Source organism: Felis catus, chromosome A1 (genome assembly GCF_018350175.1).
Source record: "Felis catus isolate Fca126 chromosome A1, F.catus_Fca126_mat1.0, whole genome shotgun sequence".
In the NCBI taxonomy this organism is placed as follows: Eukaryota; Metazoa; Chordata; class Mammalia; order Carnivora; family Felidae; genus Felis; species Felis catus.
Window position 1 is genome coordinate 195,606,769 of NC_058368.1, and position 16,243 is coordinate 195,623,011.

A 16,243-nucleotide genomic window follows, 5' to 3' on the forward strand; every position below is an offset into this window, starting at 1 on the left:
CCCTGTGTCTGAGGAAAGGGTGCCCCAGGCAGAGAGTCGCAGCTCCACGAAGGCCTGGAGGAAACAGTGAGAGGAGAGAATGTCCAGGCCTCTGGGGGACAGGAGGGCAGCGTCCTGGGTGGGCGGCCTGTGCAGTCACTCCGAGCCCTCGTTCAGAAGGCCTGTGCTGGGTCACAATATTATTTTAAAGAATCTTGAGTACCCATCAAAAACGTTTAAACTTTCCCCTTATAAGCGGCTTTAAAGCAGTAGACCTTTTGAGCAGCGGAGTGACACGGCCTGAGCCCTGCTCGTGGGTCTGACACCTGTCCTGCAGGAGGGAAGACAGGGAGGCTATGAAGCAGGAGAGGCAGGATTCCCAGAGTCCTCAGCTGGGACAGGGGGAGGGAGGCGATGGACTGGAGGCATCAGCGTCGCGATCCACAGTTCCGTGGCTGGAGGCTCCCAAGAACCAACCACAAACTCCTTCGTCCCCACCACTCCTGCCAATGCGCTCTGGCTCAAGTCTGAGGTTCTAGAAGCAGCCCCCCATCCTTGCCCAGCAGCTGCCCACACACCCTCTCTCTGTCTCAGACTATCACAAGTCCCTTGAGGATGCTCTGAGCTCAGATACGTCTGGACACTTCAAGAGGATCCTCGTCTCTCTGGCCACGGTGAGTGAGTTCACGGCCCCCCCTGGGGGCCTGGGACGATGGCAGGGAGCTAGGAGCCCAGTCCTGATGAAGAAAGGGTGTCTTCCCCACCCACGTGCCTTCTCAGTCCCACTGCTGAGACCATGACTGCCTCATGTAAGGCCTTCTCCCACTGTTCACTTTCTTTTTTCTTTTTTTTTTAAAGTTCATTTATTTAGAGAGAGAGAGCACACAAGCAGAAGAGGGGCAGAGAGAGAGGGAGAGAGAGAATCCCAGGTAGGCTCTGCACTGTTAGTTCAGAGGCTGACGTGTGGCTTGATCCCATGAACTTTGAGATCATGACCTGAGCCACCAAGAGCCAGACACTTAACTGATTGAGCCGCCCGGGAACCCCTCACTGTTCAGTTTTCAAAGCTGGCTTGGTGCCACCTTCTCCCAGCAGGCCCTCCCCAGTGACCCTCAGCCCAGCTTTTTGGGCCCCCAGCTCACAGGGCAAAGCCACGTGGGTGACCTCCATATGACCCACAAGCTTCCTTCACCATCGCCTGACTTCCTGAAACCCGGTCGCCAGGCCCCGACACACAGCACTGCAAGCTCATTATGTCCGAGTCGCCCTGCGCTAAGTGCCTTCAGATTTAACGTTCACAACAGCCTCGCTCTGAGGGCAGGATTATTGCCCCCATGTGAAAGCTGAGAGAAAGGGTTCGGAGAGCCAGAGTAGCTGAGCCAACGTCCTGTGGCCGCTGAGGGGCAAAGAGGGTGGATGTGTGGGGACTGATCTTTCTCGCTGGTCCTGCTGCAGGGGAACCGTGAGGAGGGAGGAGAAGACCGGGACCAGGCCCGGGAAGATGCCCAGGTGAGAACCCCCCAAGCGGCTCTAGCTGACATCCGTCCGTGCCAGACCCTGGCTGTCTGGGAGTGGGGAAGGCCCCTGGCAGGGACATGGCTGACTTAGTTGGTGGATATTTAGACTCATGGACCCCTTGCACCTCTCTACCCCTTAGAAGCAAGACTTTGAGTGTTTTCACAACTTCCAGAAAGATTCTCACGACTGTGGTGCTGGTCCTACTGGCATTTCCTGGGTGAAGAGTAGGCTGAGAGCCCTCAGACCTTCAGAGCTGAGAGGGCCTTATAGATCATCCGGGTCAAACTCCTCATGTTACAGTGGGAAAATGGAGGCCCAGGGAGGATGAATAACTTCTGAAAGTCACACAGCAAATCAATGGCCCAGGTAGAATTGACCCAGAGGGAGCAGGTCCAGAAGCTTGCTGGGAAGGGGCCCTGAGTGCTAATGGTCTCGAGTTTATTATTTATGAAATGGAACCAAGATTGAAGGAAGTGTCCTGGGAAAACCTAGAAAATGAGTTCATCCGGGGCTGGGATCTTTGTCCTGCTCACTGATGTATCCAAAGTGGCACATGGTCAGAACTCAGTAAATATTTAATACTAAATGAATAATGGAGTCAAGGGCTCTCTTAGGTCTTTTAGCTGCTCTGCTTCTGTCCTGCTCCTTAGGCTGGGGCGCGTGAGGTCTCGAGGCTGGACAACCCCAAATCCGTCATCCCTGAGAGTCCTTATGGTTGGGCAGTCCCTCCTGAGGCCGTGTGCACTGTCCCCACTCACCTGTGCCTTGCTCCCAGTACCCTCTGGCCTGACCCAGGTCCAGGCGTTGGGCACAGACACCACAGACTAGGATCTGGCCCCGCTTCCTTTACAGTTGGTGGGTTGAAAAGAACCCTGATGGATTGGGGGTGGAGGCACCAGCTCCGACCCCTGCTCCGCCAACAGAGAAGTGGGGAGTGTTATACCAGCATCTGAGCTGCGAGAATCCTTAGCTGTAACCCAACGGTTACGAAACTATAAAATGCATACCAATACAAAGCATGATGCTAAGACTATTTTATACTTTATCATATTCCCTTTTTTACGGGAGGAAAATGAAGCTCCTATCCAAGGGTTTGGTTTCTAAGTGGCTGTGGTGTGACTTGAATCCAGGCCTGCCTGACTCCAAAGTTTATGCTAATACAGGACCCAGTATGGCAATTTCCCTGCAGCTTCCAGACCAGGTGGCTGCTGCTTTCCAGTTGTGCGGCCCCTGGTTTGGGATGCAGGTGTCAGAAGCTGCAGGGCTCCGTTTAAATGTGGTTTTCCAGCTGCATGTGGGCGTATTTATGGGGGCTAGCCTGGGAACCCAGCCCCTGGGGCGGCCTGTTGAGGCCACATTTCGTTCGCTTATTCAACATATGTGTATTAAGTACTACTACGAACAGTCTCATTGTGCCCTTGAGGGTATTTGAACGTGGCTTCCTCCTTAGAGCTCACCCCAAACCCATCCTCCACCCTGAAATTCATCCTCTAGGGAATGAGTCCACCTGGGGCCTACCTATGGGGCTGTGCTTCCAGTTGTGGCCAGCAGGGGACAGTAGTGGGCCACACTGGCTAACAGTGCAAAGACGAAGGGGTGAGAGAGAACCTGGGTGGAAACACGGAGGCCTGCCCAACTCAGCTGCCCGTCCAGATTCACAGATGCTAGACCCTGATTAGTCTTCATGTGGGCTCATTTTCTTCGAGCCAGAATACTTGGTTTCAAAAGTAATACATCTTCCTCTGTAGAGCCTCTAGAAAATAGAGACGAGCCAAAATAAAGAAAGAAATCCATAACCTACTAGTAATAGCCATTGCTCGTATTTTGGAATATATCACTTTAGTTGTCTTTTTGTGTGTATATAAAAATGCATTCCTGATGTATAACAGTTAAAAATTAATATTCTGTGAGTACTGTTCCTATTTTTAAAAACTGACATCCCTTCATGGCCATGTACTATTCCATTTAAGAAGCTACCAAGCTTTCTTTAACCAACCCTCTTCCTGGTCACCAACTCTTCCATCATATGCAGGAATGTTTTCCTTAAATAGGTTTCTAGAGGCGAAATGGGAAAGCCAGAGGAAAATGTCTGCAAAACTTGAAGGCGTTTGGTCTGTAGAGGGGCACCTGGGTGGCTCAGTCAGTTGAGCATCTGACTCTTGGTTTTGGCTCAGGTCATGATCTCACAGTTCATGAGATCGAGCCCTGCATCAGGCTCTGTGCTGACAGCACAGAACCTGCTTGGGATTCTCTCTGTCCCTCTTTCTCTGCCTCTTCCTTGCTCATGCCCTTTCTCTCTCTCTCTCTCTCTCTCTCTCTCTCTCTCTCTCTCTCTCTCTTTCAAAAGAAACATTTAAAAACAACAAAAACAAAAATTGAAGGCATTTGGTCTGCAGAACCAGGTTCCTCCTAGAAAGATAATGTATATCAGTACTTGGCACTGTTTTACACCTTCTCCTTCCCACACTGTACCCTGGGTGTCTAGCACACCCCCGAGCTCTCGGAAGTCCGGGTCTGTTATTACAGTGTGTGTGTGTGTGTGTGTGTGTGTGTGTGTGTGTGTGTGTGTGTGCGCGCGCGCGCGGTGTTCACCTGTTGCCCCATAGGGATTGTCGATAGCCTCCTTTCCATCCTCCCCATGTTCCAGTTTGAGCAACAAATAATAGAGGCAATCTAATTACTGGAGACTCAGAGTGAAGAATTGGTGCCAGTTTGGGATACCTCAGTCCCCAGGCTATTATTTGTTAATATAACAGTTCTATTGAAATATAATTTGTATACCATACTATTGACCCACTTAAAGCCTATGCTTCAGTGACTTTTAGCATCTTCACAGATTGAATGCAACCATCACCACCATCAATTTTAGGACATTTCATCACCCCCCAAAGAAACTCTGTACATGTTGTACTTATTTCTCATTTCCTCCCAACGCTCCAGCCCTGAGTCACCACTAACTTACTTTCTGTTTCTATAGATTCACCCATTCTACACATTTCATATAAGTGGTGCCATACAATATGTGGCCCTTTGTGACTGGTGTCTTTCACTTAGTATGTTCAGTGTTCATCCACGTTTATCATATATCAGTACTTTATTCCTTCCCACTGCCAAATAATGTTTCATTGTATGTATATATCACCTTTTTTTTAAGTTTATGTATTCATTTTGAGAGAGGGAGAGAAAAAGAGCACATGTTTGGGGGGGGAAGGATGGGGGCGGAGAGAGAAAGAGAGAATCCCAAGCAGGCTCCGAGTTGCACAGACCCTGATCTCGAGAACTGAGAGATCATGACCTGACCCGAAATCCAGAGTCAGACGCTTAACTAACTAAACCATCTAGGCACCCCATGTTTTTTTTTTAATCCATTCATCAGCTAACTGACATTTGGGTTATTTCCACTTTGGGGCTATGCAGAATAATGCTGCTTGCTATAAACACATGTATGTGTTTGCTTTAGAAAATTTTTTTAATGTTTGTTTATTTTTGAGAGACAGAGACAGAGCACGAGTGGGGGAGGGGCAGAGAGAAGGGAGACACAGAATCCCAAGAGGCTCCAGGCCCTGAGTTGTCAGCCCAGAGCTCAACGCAAGGCTCAAACTCATGAATCATGAGATCATGACCTGAGCTGAAGTTGGGCACTTAACCAACTGAGCCACCCAGATGCCCCACATGTATACATGTTTGTGTGTGCACATATTTTCATGTCTCTTAGGTACATAGGAGTGGAATTGCTGGGTCCTATGATAGCTGTATGTTTAACTTTTGGAGGAACTTCCCAGATTGATTTTTGCCCGAAGTAGCTAGGCTAATAAGGAAAAGCCTTTGTGTCAAATGTTTGGAAAATTATTTTAGCATCCCACTGCATTTTTCATATTACACATATTACTGTCTTAAAGATGCTTTGAAAAAACAAATATGTCTGGGGTCCCCTGGCTCAAATAAATGAAAAATGACACGTCAGATTCTTTTGAAAAGAATGCTAGCATTTTTAGCACCACTTTTTAAAAATTGTGGTGAGAGGCACATAACACATAATAAAACATGACACATAGTAAAAGTTGCCGTCTCAACCATTTTTAAGTATACAGTTCAGTGACGTCAAGGACATCCACGGTGTTGTGCAACCATCACCACCAGCCCTCTCCAGAACCCTTTTCATCTTGTAAAACTGAAACTGTGTGCTCATTAAACAGTAACTGCCCATCCCCCTCCCCCTGCCCCGGCAACCACCATCATACCCTCTGTCCCTGTGAATCGCACTACGCTGGGGACCACGTGCAATTGCAATCAAACAGCATTTCCCTGTTTGTAACTGGCTTATGTCACTTTCCGTAATGTCCTCACGTTTCAGCCAAGTTTTTAATATAAAAAGGGGTGAATAAAAGCCAAAAGGATCCCATAATCCCAGTAGCCCCAACAACACCTATCTGACATTAAAAGAAAGCATAAAAAGAACGCATTTGCACATTGAGAAGATGTGAACATAAAATCTCCGGAAAAATAAAATGCACAGGCTTTCCCAGCCCTTGTCTTCAAAGGTAACCACTGTCCATCTTGACTTGTGCCTCTAGCTTGGCTTACCACCAAATACGTAAGTGTGACTGTGCATTTACCTTTCCTTAGCTAAACTTTTTTTTTTTTCCTAAAGATTGGCTTTCCAGGCCTTTTTTCCCCCTAAGTTTATTTGCTTATTTTGAGAGAGACAGAGAGAGAGCACAAGTGGAAGAGAAGCAGAGAGGGAGAGGGAGAGAGAGGATCCCAAGCAGGTTCCTCGTTGTCAGTGCAGAGGCCAATGCGGGGCTCGATCCCACAAACTGAGATCACAACCTGAGCCGAAACCAAGAGTCGGACACCTAACCACCTGAACCATCCAGGCACCTCGCCCCCAGCCTTTTCTTAGCTAGATAAAAGGAACATTATTATACACATATGCTATCTTTAATTTTTTTGCTTAATTTAAAGGGAAACTCTCCTTATCAGTCTACTGTGCTGATGAGAGTTTCCCTTTAAATAATATTCTTTTTAATAGTTGCATGGATTTCCATTATTGGGTAGCCATAGTGTGCTTATCAAATCATCGGGCTATTAGTAGTTTCCAGTTTTTCTCTGTCACAAAGTTATGCTGCAGTGACATTATATTATATTATATTATATTATATTATATTATATTATATTATATTATATTATATTATATTATATTATATCTTGAATGGCTTTGGCCAATCTATTGATAAAGGCACACTCCTAGCCACATAACCGCTTGATCAAATGGCAGGTGCATTTAAAATTCTGAAAGACGTTGCCCATTTATATACCGGAAAGAGGTTTCTACAGCATAAGGCTATTGTGAAGTTTATAAAGAGGATGGTTTTGGGGCGCCTGGGTGGCGCAGTCGGTTAAGCATCCGACTTCAGCCAGGTCACGATCTCACGGTCCGTGAGTTCGAGCCCCGCATCAGGCTCTGGGCCGATGGCTCGGAGCCTGGAGCCTGCTTCCGATTCTGTGTCTCCCTCTCTCTCTGCCCCTCCCCCATTCATGCTCTGTCTCTCTCTGTCCCAAAAATAAATTAAAAAAAAAAAAAAAAAGAGGATGGTTTTGGTTTGCCCAATAGAAAAAAGTGGTCGGCAGAGTTTCAGGGAAACAGGCAAGGGCAAAACCCAGTCTAGGGAATACAGGGCTGGCTGTATTTTGTTCCCAGGCACTCCAGGGCGCTGCTGCTTGCCTAACAAAATAGTGCCCTAATGACTCAGCGTAGCACAGTGATTAAAAGTCACCCTTGTAAAATGACTGGACAGCTGGCATCGTCCCACCTGATTTTGGCTTTATGCCCTTCTCCCACAAGTCCCCTCCCTTCCTGACCTCAGCTTTCCTGTCTCTCCTGCTGTAACTTGAGGGGGTGAAATGACAGGTCTCAGACCCCCTTGTGGTAAAGGGTGTGGGGAATTCAGCACTTCTCTTGCTCTAACTTCTGGGCGGCTCTGTGGAGACAGGCGTGCTGAGGGCTGGAGTTGCCCTAGGTGGCTGGGGGTGCCAGGTAGAGTGCCCCGTTCTGTGTCTGCCCCGACCCCTCAGGTGAACACTTCAGAGTTAACTCCCAGGCCTCTCCCCCTTGTGGGCTCTGGCCCAAAGATCAGGGAAAGGTGTTTTCCCTCCGCCCTGCCCCTGCCCCTGCCCCCGCCCCCAGGGCCCCAGAGCCCCTGAGCCACCCTCTCCCAGCCTCCTCTGACTCAAGCCTTCCCTCTCTCCCTCCTCTCTCTCCCCCCTGCTCTCAGGTGGCTGCTGAGATCTTGGTGAGTGTCCTGTTCTTCGCGGGGATTTTCATGGCTTCTCTGAGCGAAGGCTGAGTGACTGTGCCTCTGGAAGGGCCAAGCGGCCAGTCAGGCAGTGGTCGGGGCTGCCCCCAGGTTCTCTCTCCCCCCTTCAGGGCCTCTTAAGAACCCCACTGGGTAAAAAATGGGCCAGGCAAGTGTTTCCCACATTTCAGCCACTCGCCTGCCACATGATTTGTGCCACACGCCATCAGCCGTGGGTAGTTTTCTTTAAAGGGGCCCTTTTGAAATCTGAATTGAACTCTTAAAGGGAAATTTAATGTCAATATAAATGGAACAGTGGCTGGCTGGAAGACTATTGTGGAAGCATGTATATGTGGTGCGTCAAAATATGTGTGTCCGCTTACCGCACTTGGCTAAACACTGGCTAGGCTGTTTTCTTTGCACATGGACAGACACACTTTCCCAGAGGGGCTTTCAGAAGGGCTTAAGGACGGAAGAACTCTGAGTCCCCGTGCCCGGTACCTATTTGCCCTCCCCTGGGTCCCAGTCTCGAGGTCCTGAGGCCAGAGTGGAAATGCCTGGTGCTAAGCCCCTCTGTGTCAGTCCAGAGGGTTCCTGGGAACTGACGGTGGGGAACGTGGAGGCTGAGGAAGGAAGAAGGGGCCAATGTCAGCCTCCTTAGGTAGTTGCCCTCAGCCTAGGCAAAGACATGAAAGTGAATAACCAAGGCCTTCCGGTGTCTTCCCTCCCAACTCCTTGCCCCCACCTGGGCTCTGCAGGAGATAGCAGACACACCCAGTGGAGACAAAACTTCCCTGGAGACACGTTTCATGACGATCCTGTGCACACGTAGCTATCAGCATCTCCGGAGAGGTGAGGTCTCAGTCCCTTCCCTTCCCAATGTAGCAGGAAGCTCCCCAGATCTGATGGGAGCCTCTCCATTCTCTCTGACAAGAGGAGCTGGTTGCCCACTCCTTACCCCAGAATATTGTAGCTGGTGCTGAGTCGAGTCCTGGCTCTACCGCCAACGTTCAGCCCCGGACCAACCCCCTTCACCTCCTTAGGGAAGCAGGTGGGATGCCTGAGATAAGGGATGGCAGGTGGCTTCCGCCTCCAAGGTCACTTCAGTAGATTGGTAGTGGCTGCCTAGAATATTGTGTTGAAGATTCAAAGGTTCAGTGTCATGAACCTTTGCTGATGTCTGCCGGGAACAAGGCAATGAGGGGTGCTAATGGCACAAGGACCGCCTGCACCTCTTTGAGCCCCAGGCTGTCACATGCACAGGGCACACCAGTACATGGTGGCCCTGACATTAGGTGCTCAATGAAGCGCCCTGTCCACTAAGACATTTTTCTTTTAACGTGCATTTGCCTGGCACTCAAGGTGCTCTAGCTTAGTGGCTAAAAGAATGGACTTGGGAGCCAGATTGCCTCGATTTGAATCTCCCACTTACCAGCTGTGTGACCTTGGGCGAGGTAGTGAATATCTGTGCCTTAACTCCCTCATCTATAAATTGGGATTTTACACAGTTACACGATTGTTGTCAGGATACGAAAAATATAATGCGTGGAAAGCCCTTTGGGCGATGCCTGGCACATAGTAACTTCCTCAGGGTCATCATGGTGATTACTTACATTAATCTCTATCCCAACTTGACACAGGAGGAAAGGGAGGCCTAGAAGGGGGAAGGGGAATTACCCAAGGTTATTCAGTGAGCTCAGGGCAGACCTTTGCTAGGACCCAAGCTCCTTTTGCTATCCCAGCCTGGGTAGAACTGGTCTCAGGCTCTGGAGCCGTGTCTGACGTGACACAGATTTGGCTCTGAGCCCAAGGAGGCTCAGTGAGTCCTGCCCAGTGAGTGCACCTAGGCCTGGGCTGTGGCCATACCTGCTGCCCCTTCCCCCTTTCCTGGGGCATGGCCTGGGGGGGGGGGGGAGAGGAAGGGTGATCTCTCCCCTCCCTCTGAACTGAAGTTCACCCACCCTCTTCTCTTGGGGCCAGTCTTCCAGGAGTTTGTCAAGATGACCAACTACGACGTGGAGCACACCATCAAGAAGGAGATGTCAGGGGATGTCAGGGACGTGTTTGTGGCCATTGGTAACTATTGGGGACCAAAGGAAGGGGATGGACGTCCTGGGGAGGCTCTGGGGACACTGGGAACGTGGCCAGATCCCCTGGACAAGTGTGGCCATGGCAACTTCCTAAGCTACTATTACTGGAAAATAACCCCTGCTGCTGCGGGGGTCCTGCCAGTGTGTGGTTGGTGGGGTAGCGTGAGGACTTGTTCCAGGCTGCAGGGCAGGATGACGGAACAGCTTTCCCTGGGGAGGTAATGGGGGGCGGGGAGAGGCATGGCAACATCGGGTAGGGGCACAGTGTCCTGCAAGACTAGGGTGTGCACACGCACACTATACATGAGGAGTTGGGAAGGTTAGTGTACGATGCGATCTTTCCCCTGGGTTCCTGAGCCAGTGCATGGCCACATCTTGGGTGAACATGCCCTTGGGGTACGCATCTCCAGCCCCTTGCCCCCTGCCCTCCTCCCAGAGATACCTTTATATCCAGAGTCGTTCTGGCTTTCTGGCACTAGGGTCTGATTTCCTCTCCCTGAGCTGCCTGAGACACCCTTGTGTGGGCTCTGGGGCCTTGAAATCCAGCAGCTGCTAAGGGCTGGAGACCCCCTGGGCCTTGAGAAAGGGCAGGGACCGGCAGAGCCAGGCAGACGTTACCTGGGGTGGTGACGGGTGGGGGGCAGGGGCTGCCAGTGAGGCTAGAGTGTGTAGGCTCTGGGGCAAGAGTCAGCCCCTGGGATTCACATGGTGCCTTCATTTAGGCCAATAGACACCCATTCTCTGGCATAATATTCCTCCAAATCAGTAGTTCTCAAACAGTGGGCTGCACCAGAGTAGGGAAGCCAACCATTCTGATTTGCACTAAAACCCCGAACGTCCCGGGCAAAGTGGGTTACCTCCCTTCAGAGTAGCGTTCTCAGCCCATCTGGGGAGGGCCGTGAGAATTTGCATTTCCACCAAGTTCCCAGATGCTGCTGCTGTAGCTGTCCAGGAACCATCCTCTGAGAATCGCCGCTCAAAATATTTCTTGAATCTGAGTCTGTAGGGTGGAGCCTAGAACCCAAGTTTTCAACAAGCTCTCCAGTGATTCTGATGCACTTAGAAGTTGGAGGCCCTGTGCCTTGGGCTTCTGAGGGTTTCTTCCCTTTGTGTCCTCCACTCACCTTGGTTAGCTGCAGGCACCTCAGCAGGATTGAGCTGCACCCCAGTGAGAGCCAGGTCTAGGATGAGCGGGAGGAGGGGCTTCGGGAAGGGGGAGGGAAGGTGTCAGGCCCTGAGGACGAGCCCAGGGTTGGCAATGCCCTGCAGGCCCAGGCTGGGGGGAGAGGAGGTGGGCGGATACAGCCGGGGCCCATAGTCTGGGCACGCCACCTCTGACCAAGTTTCCTGCGTCTCTCTCCTCTTCCTACCAGTTCAAAGTGTCAAGAACAAGCCTCTCTTCTTTGCCGACAAACTGTACAAATCCATGAAGGTAAACTTGCGTGTTTGTTCCTTTCCCTTCCTGCCCTTGTACTCACCCACAAACATGGGTGTGTGCAGTTCCCCGGGTCAGGACTCGTGGCAACTGTGTCCACCCACTTGGTATTTACCAGCATCTGCCTCATGTCTGGCTCCACGATAGTAGCTTTCAAGTAGGGGTGATTTTTGTCCCCAGGGGAACATTTGGCAATGTTCAGACGCAACCTGAGGAGTGTTGCTGTCCTCTGATGGGATGGGAGTGGGGACGCCGCTCAGTAGCCTGTAATGCACAGGACAGATCCCGCAACGGAGAATGACATGGCCCCAAAGGCCAAGGTTGAGAAACTTGCTCTGGGGACACAGGGCTGAGTAGGGCTCAATCTCTGCCCTCTTGGAACTCACGTTCGGGTAGGTGACACAGTGTCACCTCCTATGACGAAGGATCACAGAAGTAGCAAGTGCTGGGCTCTGGGACTAGCTCCGGCTTCCCGAAAACCCCGGCCACTCTGGCCACCTTCTCAGCCCAGCAAAGGGACTGCCCTTGGCTGCTCACAGAGCCTGGGCAGGCTGTTTGGTGGGAATGAGCCTGAGACCCCTCTTGGCCTACAGTCCCCAAACATCATGGCCATTTATTGAGCGCTCACCACGTCCAGCTTTGACCCCCAAGTTGGTGTTCCTGAGCTGCGTGGGGGCAGAAGTGGGCCGTGGCTGCCCACACATCCCATGTCATGTGCCTGCTGCACAGGCCCCCTGTTAATTTCCCAGGGCTCCTTTATCAAATCACCACAAATTGACAACAGAGATTTTATTTTTTTTGTGGTTCAAGTGGCCAGCAGTGAAAAATGAGGGTGTTAGGTTCCTTCTAGATGCTCTGAGGGGAAAACTCTCCCATGCGCCTCTCCTAGCGCCTGGTGGTTGCCAGGAATCCTGGTGTTTCCTGGCTTCTGGATGCCTCCGTCAGACTCTGCCTTATCTTCACATGGCCTTCTCTGTGTGTATGTCCATGTGTCCTCTCTTACAAGGACTCGAGCTGTTGGGTCTAATCCCGCCCTAATCCAATATGACCTCAACTCATTATATGTGCAAAGACCCTATTTCCAAATTAGGTCACATTGTGAGATTCCAGGTGGATCTGAATTTGGGGGGCATACTATTCAGTTCATACAGGTTGGTTTTGCCTGTCTGGCCAGTCCCAGGCACAAGGGAAGCAGGGTCAGGACTACTTGTGGAAGACAGAGGCGGAATACCCCACCCTGGTTTGGAGGGAAAAGAGAGACAGGCAGACAGACACCTATGAGCTCTTGTCTGACCTGACCCTGTTTCTTCTCCTGCCCTGTGTCTCCTTCTCACCTGGCTCCACCAGGGTGCTGGCACAGATGAGAAGACCCTCACCAGGATCATGATCTCCCGGAGTGAGATTGACCTGCTCAACATCCGGCGGGAGTTCATCGAGAAATACGACAAGTCTCTCCACCAAGCCATTGAAGTAAGGGGGAGGGGTTAGAGGTCAGCGGGGCAGGGGCGTGAGTGTCAGATCCCTGACCATGAGATTACAAGTCCTTTCTCTTCCCATAGTCTTTTTCTCAAGGAGTTCCCAGTCAGGACATTGATAAATGAAAGACCTACTTCATTGTGTATACCAAAATAAATTCCAGATGGCTCGAAGGTTTATAAGAAGATTTCCAGATAAAACAGCCTATTTTGTTTTTTGAAGATGACTTTATTGAAATATTATTTATAGACCATAAAGTGCACCTGTTTTAAATGTTTATTTATTTTTGAGAGAGAGAGAGAGAGAGATCGTGAGCAGGGGAGACATAGAGAGAGAGGGGGACAGAGGATCCAAAGCAGGCTCTGTGCCGGCAGCAGAAAGCCCACTGCGGGGCTCCAACTCACAGACTGTAAGATTGTGACCTGAGCCAAAGTTAGACTCTCAACCAATGGAGCCACCTAGGTGACCCAGTATTTTTTTTAGCAGACTTAATGAGTTGTGCACCATCGCCACAATCCAGTTTTAGAACATTTCCGTCACCCCACTAAGATCCCTTGTACCTCCTTACTTATTCCCACCCCTGCCCGCCAAGCGACTTTGTGTCTCTATAGATTTGCCTTTTCTGGCTATTTCATAGAAATAGAACCATGTGATGTGAGATCTTTTGTATCTGACTTCTTTCACTTACAGAGCCCATTTTTTTGGCTTCAAGGTTGGCCAAGATCTTAAAGTTTGATACTGGGCTTGGCCGACAAGACTGGGAAATGTTATAGCAGCTTCACACAGACTTGGTGGGGAGGATGTACATTGTTAGCACATCTTTAAAGAGTAGTCTGGCAGTTTTCAAAATGTTAAATGCGTACACTTTGGACTTGCTGCTTCTGTATGTGGGAATTGATCCTATAGACCTAGCTACACATGTTCCCAAAGATGTGTAAGAGAATATTTATGTAGCAAAATACTGGAAGTCCTCTGTACAGAGCTGGTTAAAGAAAGTATGGTACACCTATACGATAGAGCACGATACAACCATGAAAAAGCTTGAGGAGGCTCTATCTGCTGATTTCGGATCTCCTCTAAGCCAAAAAAAGTATGCCCAGAATAGTGTGAGTGCTATGTGTCCATTTGTGTAGAAAAGGGACATTCTACACATATTAGTATATGCTCAGATTGTTGCTGGGAACCCGCACAAGACAAATCGTAGCTCTCTCTTGATTTGGGGAAAGAGAAGTCAGGAATGGGAGATTTTTATTGTATCGTCTTTCCTTTGACTTACATCGTTATTTATAATGATGATTTTTTAAAATGATGATGATTTGATATAATGATGAGTTTACCAAAAAAGGAAAAAAAGCATATATCATAAAAATAAAAATGACAGGAGCCACTCTAAAAAGAGGGAGAGTCTGGCCTCCCACAGTTCTGCTGGAGGCCAGATATTATGTGTCAAAAACACAATGACATTCACATAAATTCCTGCAAGGGCCTGGTACTCAGTAAGTGCTCCACAGTGTCTGTTCAAATAAGGAATCTCATTTGCGCATGTGTTAATGGCTGTGGGAGGAGGAAGGGAAGAACAGAGGGCAGGAACACTTCACAGAAGAAGGGGCATCAGAGGCCAGGCAGGATTTGGGAGTGGTGCAGAGGGCATGCTGGACACAGGAGCGGTAGGCATTACAGTAGGAAGATGAACCTAGATGCTCCCAGAAGTGGGGGAGGGGGGTGAAGCCACCAAGCTTCATGGGGGTCAGACCACAAAAGGCCTTGAGGCCAGGCTGAGAGCTTGGACATTTTCCTGAGGGTAGTGGGGAGCCACAGAAGGGACATAGTCACATTTGTGTGTTTGGGAGACATTAGGCTGACAACAGCTGGGAGGAAGGGGCATTGAGGCCATCAGGATTGTTTTAACTCATTGCTCTTCCTCTGCTCCTGCCAGGGTGACACCTCTGGAGACTTCCTGAAGGCCCTGCTGGCTATCTGTGGAGGCGAGGACTAGGGCGACCAGCTTTGGCCGGCACCTGTGCCGAGAAATGGTCAGCAGCACCAGCCGCCATGACCGAGCCTAACTGCTCCAGCTCCAGAGACTAAGGAAGGGACAGGGGTGGGGGGAGGGGGTCAGGGGTGGGCTTTTGTCTTCAGCTGGGGTTTAGGAAAGGCTCCCACTCCCACAGGCCACTGAAGGCCCAGCACGGTCACTTCTGCTCACATGTGAGCAACCGAAGAGCCGTAGCCACAAATCCCGTCCACCTCCACTCCCCATCTTCCTCTTCAGCCCTTCCCAGCTTCCATCCCTTACGGCAGCCCTTGCCCTGCTTTGGGCTTTGTCAAATCCAAAAACATACTGAGCCTCTGTCTGTGAAATGAGTGAAGCGTGTGCTTTGAATGGCAGCGTGTGGTGGCAGGTGCCGATTAAGTGTCCTGGGGGAGAGAAGGGTCGGGTCAATGCCTTCCAGCCAATTGCCAGTCCCCCCACTGTTTCACCACTTGCCCCCATCCAGAGAGACGGAACCGGGAGTCTGGCTACCTGGGTTCAAATTTGCATCTGCCACGTGTATGCGTTCTAGCTTCAGGCCAACCTCTGTCCCTGCCTGAGTCTCTACTCTCTTATCTACAAAGTAGGAGAGTTGGATGAAAGGATGTTGGCTTTCTCTAACATTGACAGTGTAAGATGTGCCCCCAAGTCATTCCCTTTCCACTTTCCTCTCTAACTAGAAACAGACATACAGACACATAAACATATTTCCCACGGGGTCTGTGTTTTTGACCTAGACCTGCCGCTGGATTGTCCTCATGACAGCCTGAGGTATTCACCCACCCAGGAGTAAGTTCTACCCTCATGCTCTTGACTGGGAATCCGAGTGAGAGTCTGAGCTAACATCTAGCCTGGAAAGGCTGCCTCAGTCCCCTCCAGGTCTCAGATACTCCCTCCTCCCTCTGCTGCCTGGACGTGTCTCTGTGCATTCTTCATTCATTACAACCAAACCAAAACTTCCTCTTTTGAGCTCTTCAAGGGCACCAGATGTGATCGTGATCTGGGGAGGCCCGCGGAAAGTTTCTACTTTGTGAAGATCACTGATAAGCAGCAGCTTCTCCGTCTCCCTTCCATCGGATGTGTTTCTGCTCTGAGACTTGGGTCTGAAGTTGTCTGGTGACGGTGACAGAGGTGCGAGGGCGCCTGCTGACTGGAGGGCCCTGCTCCCTATCCTGACTGGCCTGACCTACTTTGACAAATCAAGTGTGTCTGCTATAGTAGCTGTGCAGGGGGCACGGGGTTTGGGAAACTTGAGTGACCTTGGGCCCGCCACTGCCCTCACTGGGCCTCAGTTTCTACATTTGTACAGTGAGGGGTTGGATCCAACAATTTTTTTTTAAATTTTTTTAAATGTTTATTTGTTTTTGAGAGAGAGAGAGACAGAGCGTGAGCAGGGGAGGGGCAGATAGAGAGGGAG

At 50.2% G+C, this 16,243-nt stretch overlaps 1 protein-coding gene across 3 annotated transcripts in view; it reads left to right on the forward strand.

The window, feature by feature from the left end:
* The window catches only part of ANXA6 (annexin A6), a 49,971-nt gene extending 34,816 nt beyond the window's left edge, over positions 1 to 15,155 (forward strand). Inside the window, exons 19-26 of one of the 3 annotated variants that reach the window (XM_003981380.6) lie at positions 574 to 653; positions 1,435 to 1,488; positions 7,773 to 7,790; positions 8,552 to 8,645; positions 9,774 to 9,869; positions 11,257 to 11,315; positions 12,666 to 12,788; positions 14,731 to 15,155. In XM_003981380.6, the coding sequence (XP_003981429.1) occupies positions 574 to 653; positions 1,435 to 1,488; positions 7,773 to 7,790; positions 8,552 to 8,645; positions 9,774 to 9,869; positions 11,257 to 11,315; positions 12,666 to 12,788; positions 14,731 to 14,790 (584 nt within the window). In that variant the 3' untranslated portion in view covers positions 14,791 to 15,155. Of the gene's footprint in view, positions 1 to 573; positions 654 to 1,434; positions 1,489 to 2,698; positions 2,945 to 7,772; positions 7,791 to 8,551; positions 8,646 to 9,773; positions 9,870 to 11,256; positions 11,316 to 12,665; positions 12,789 to 14,730 lie in introns of those variants that run through there. The other 2 variants (XM_003981381.6, XM_019810500.2) reach the window with 2 other exon arrangements.
* Positions 15,156 to 16,243: the final 1,088 nt, after the last annotated feature.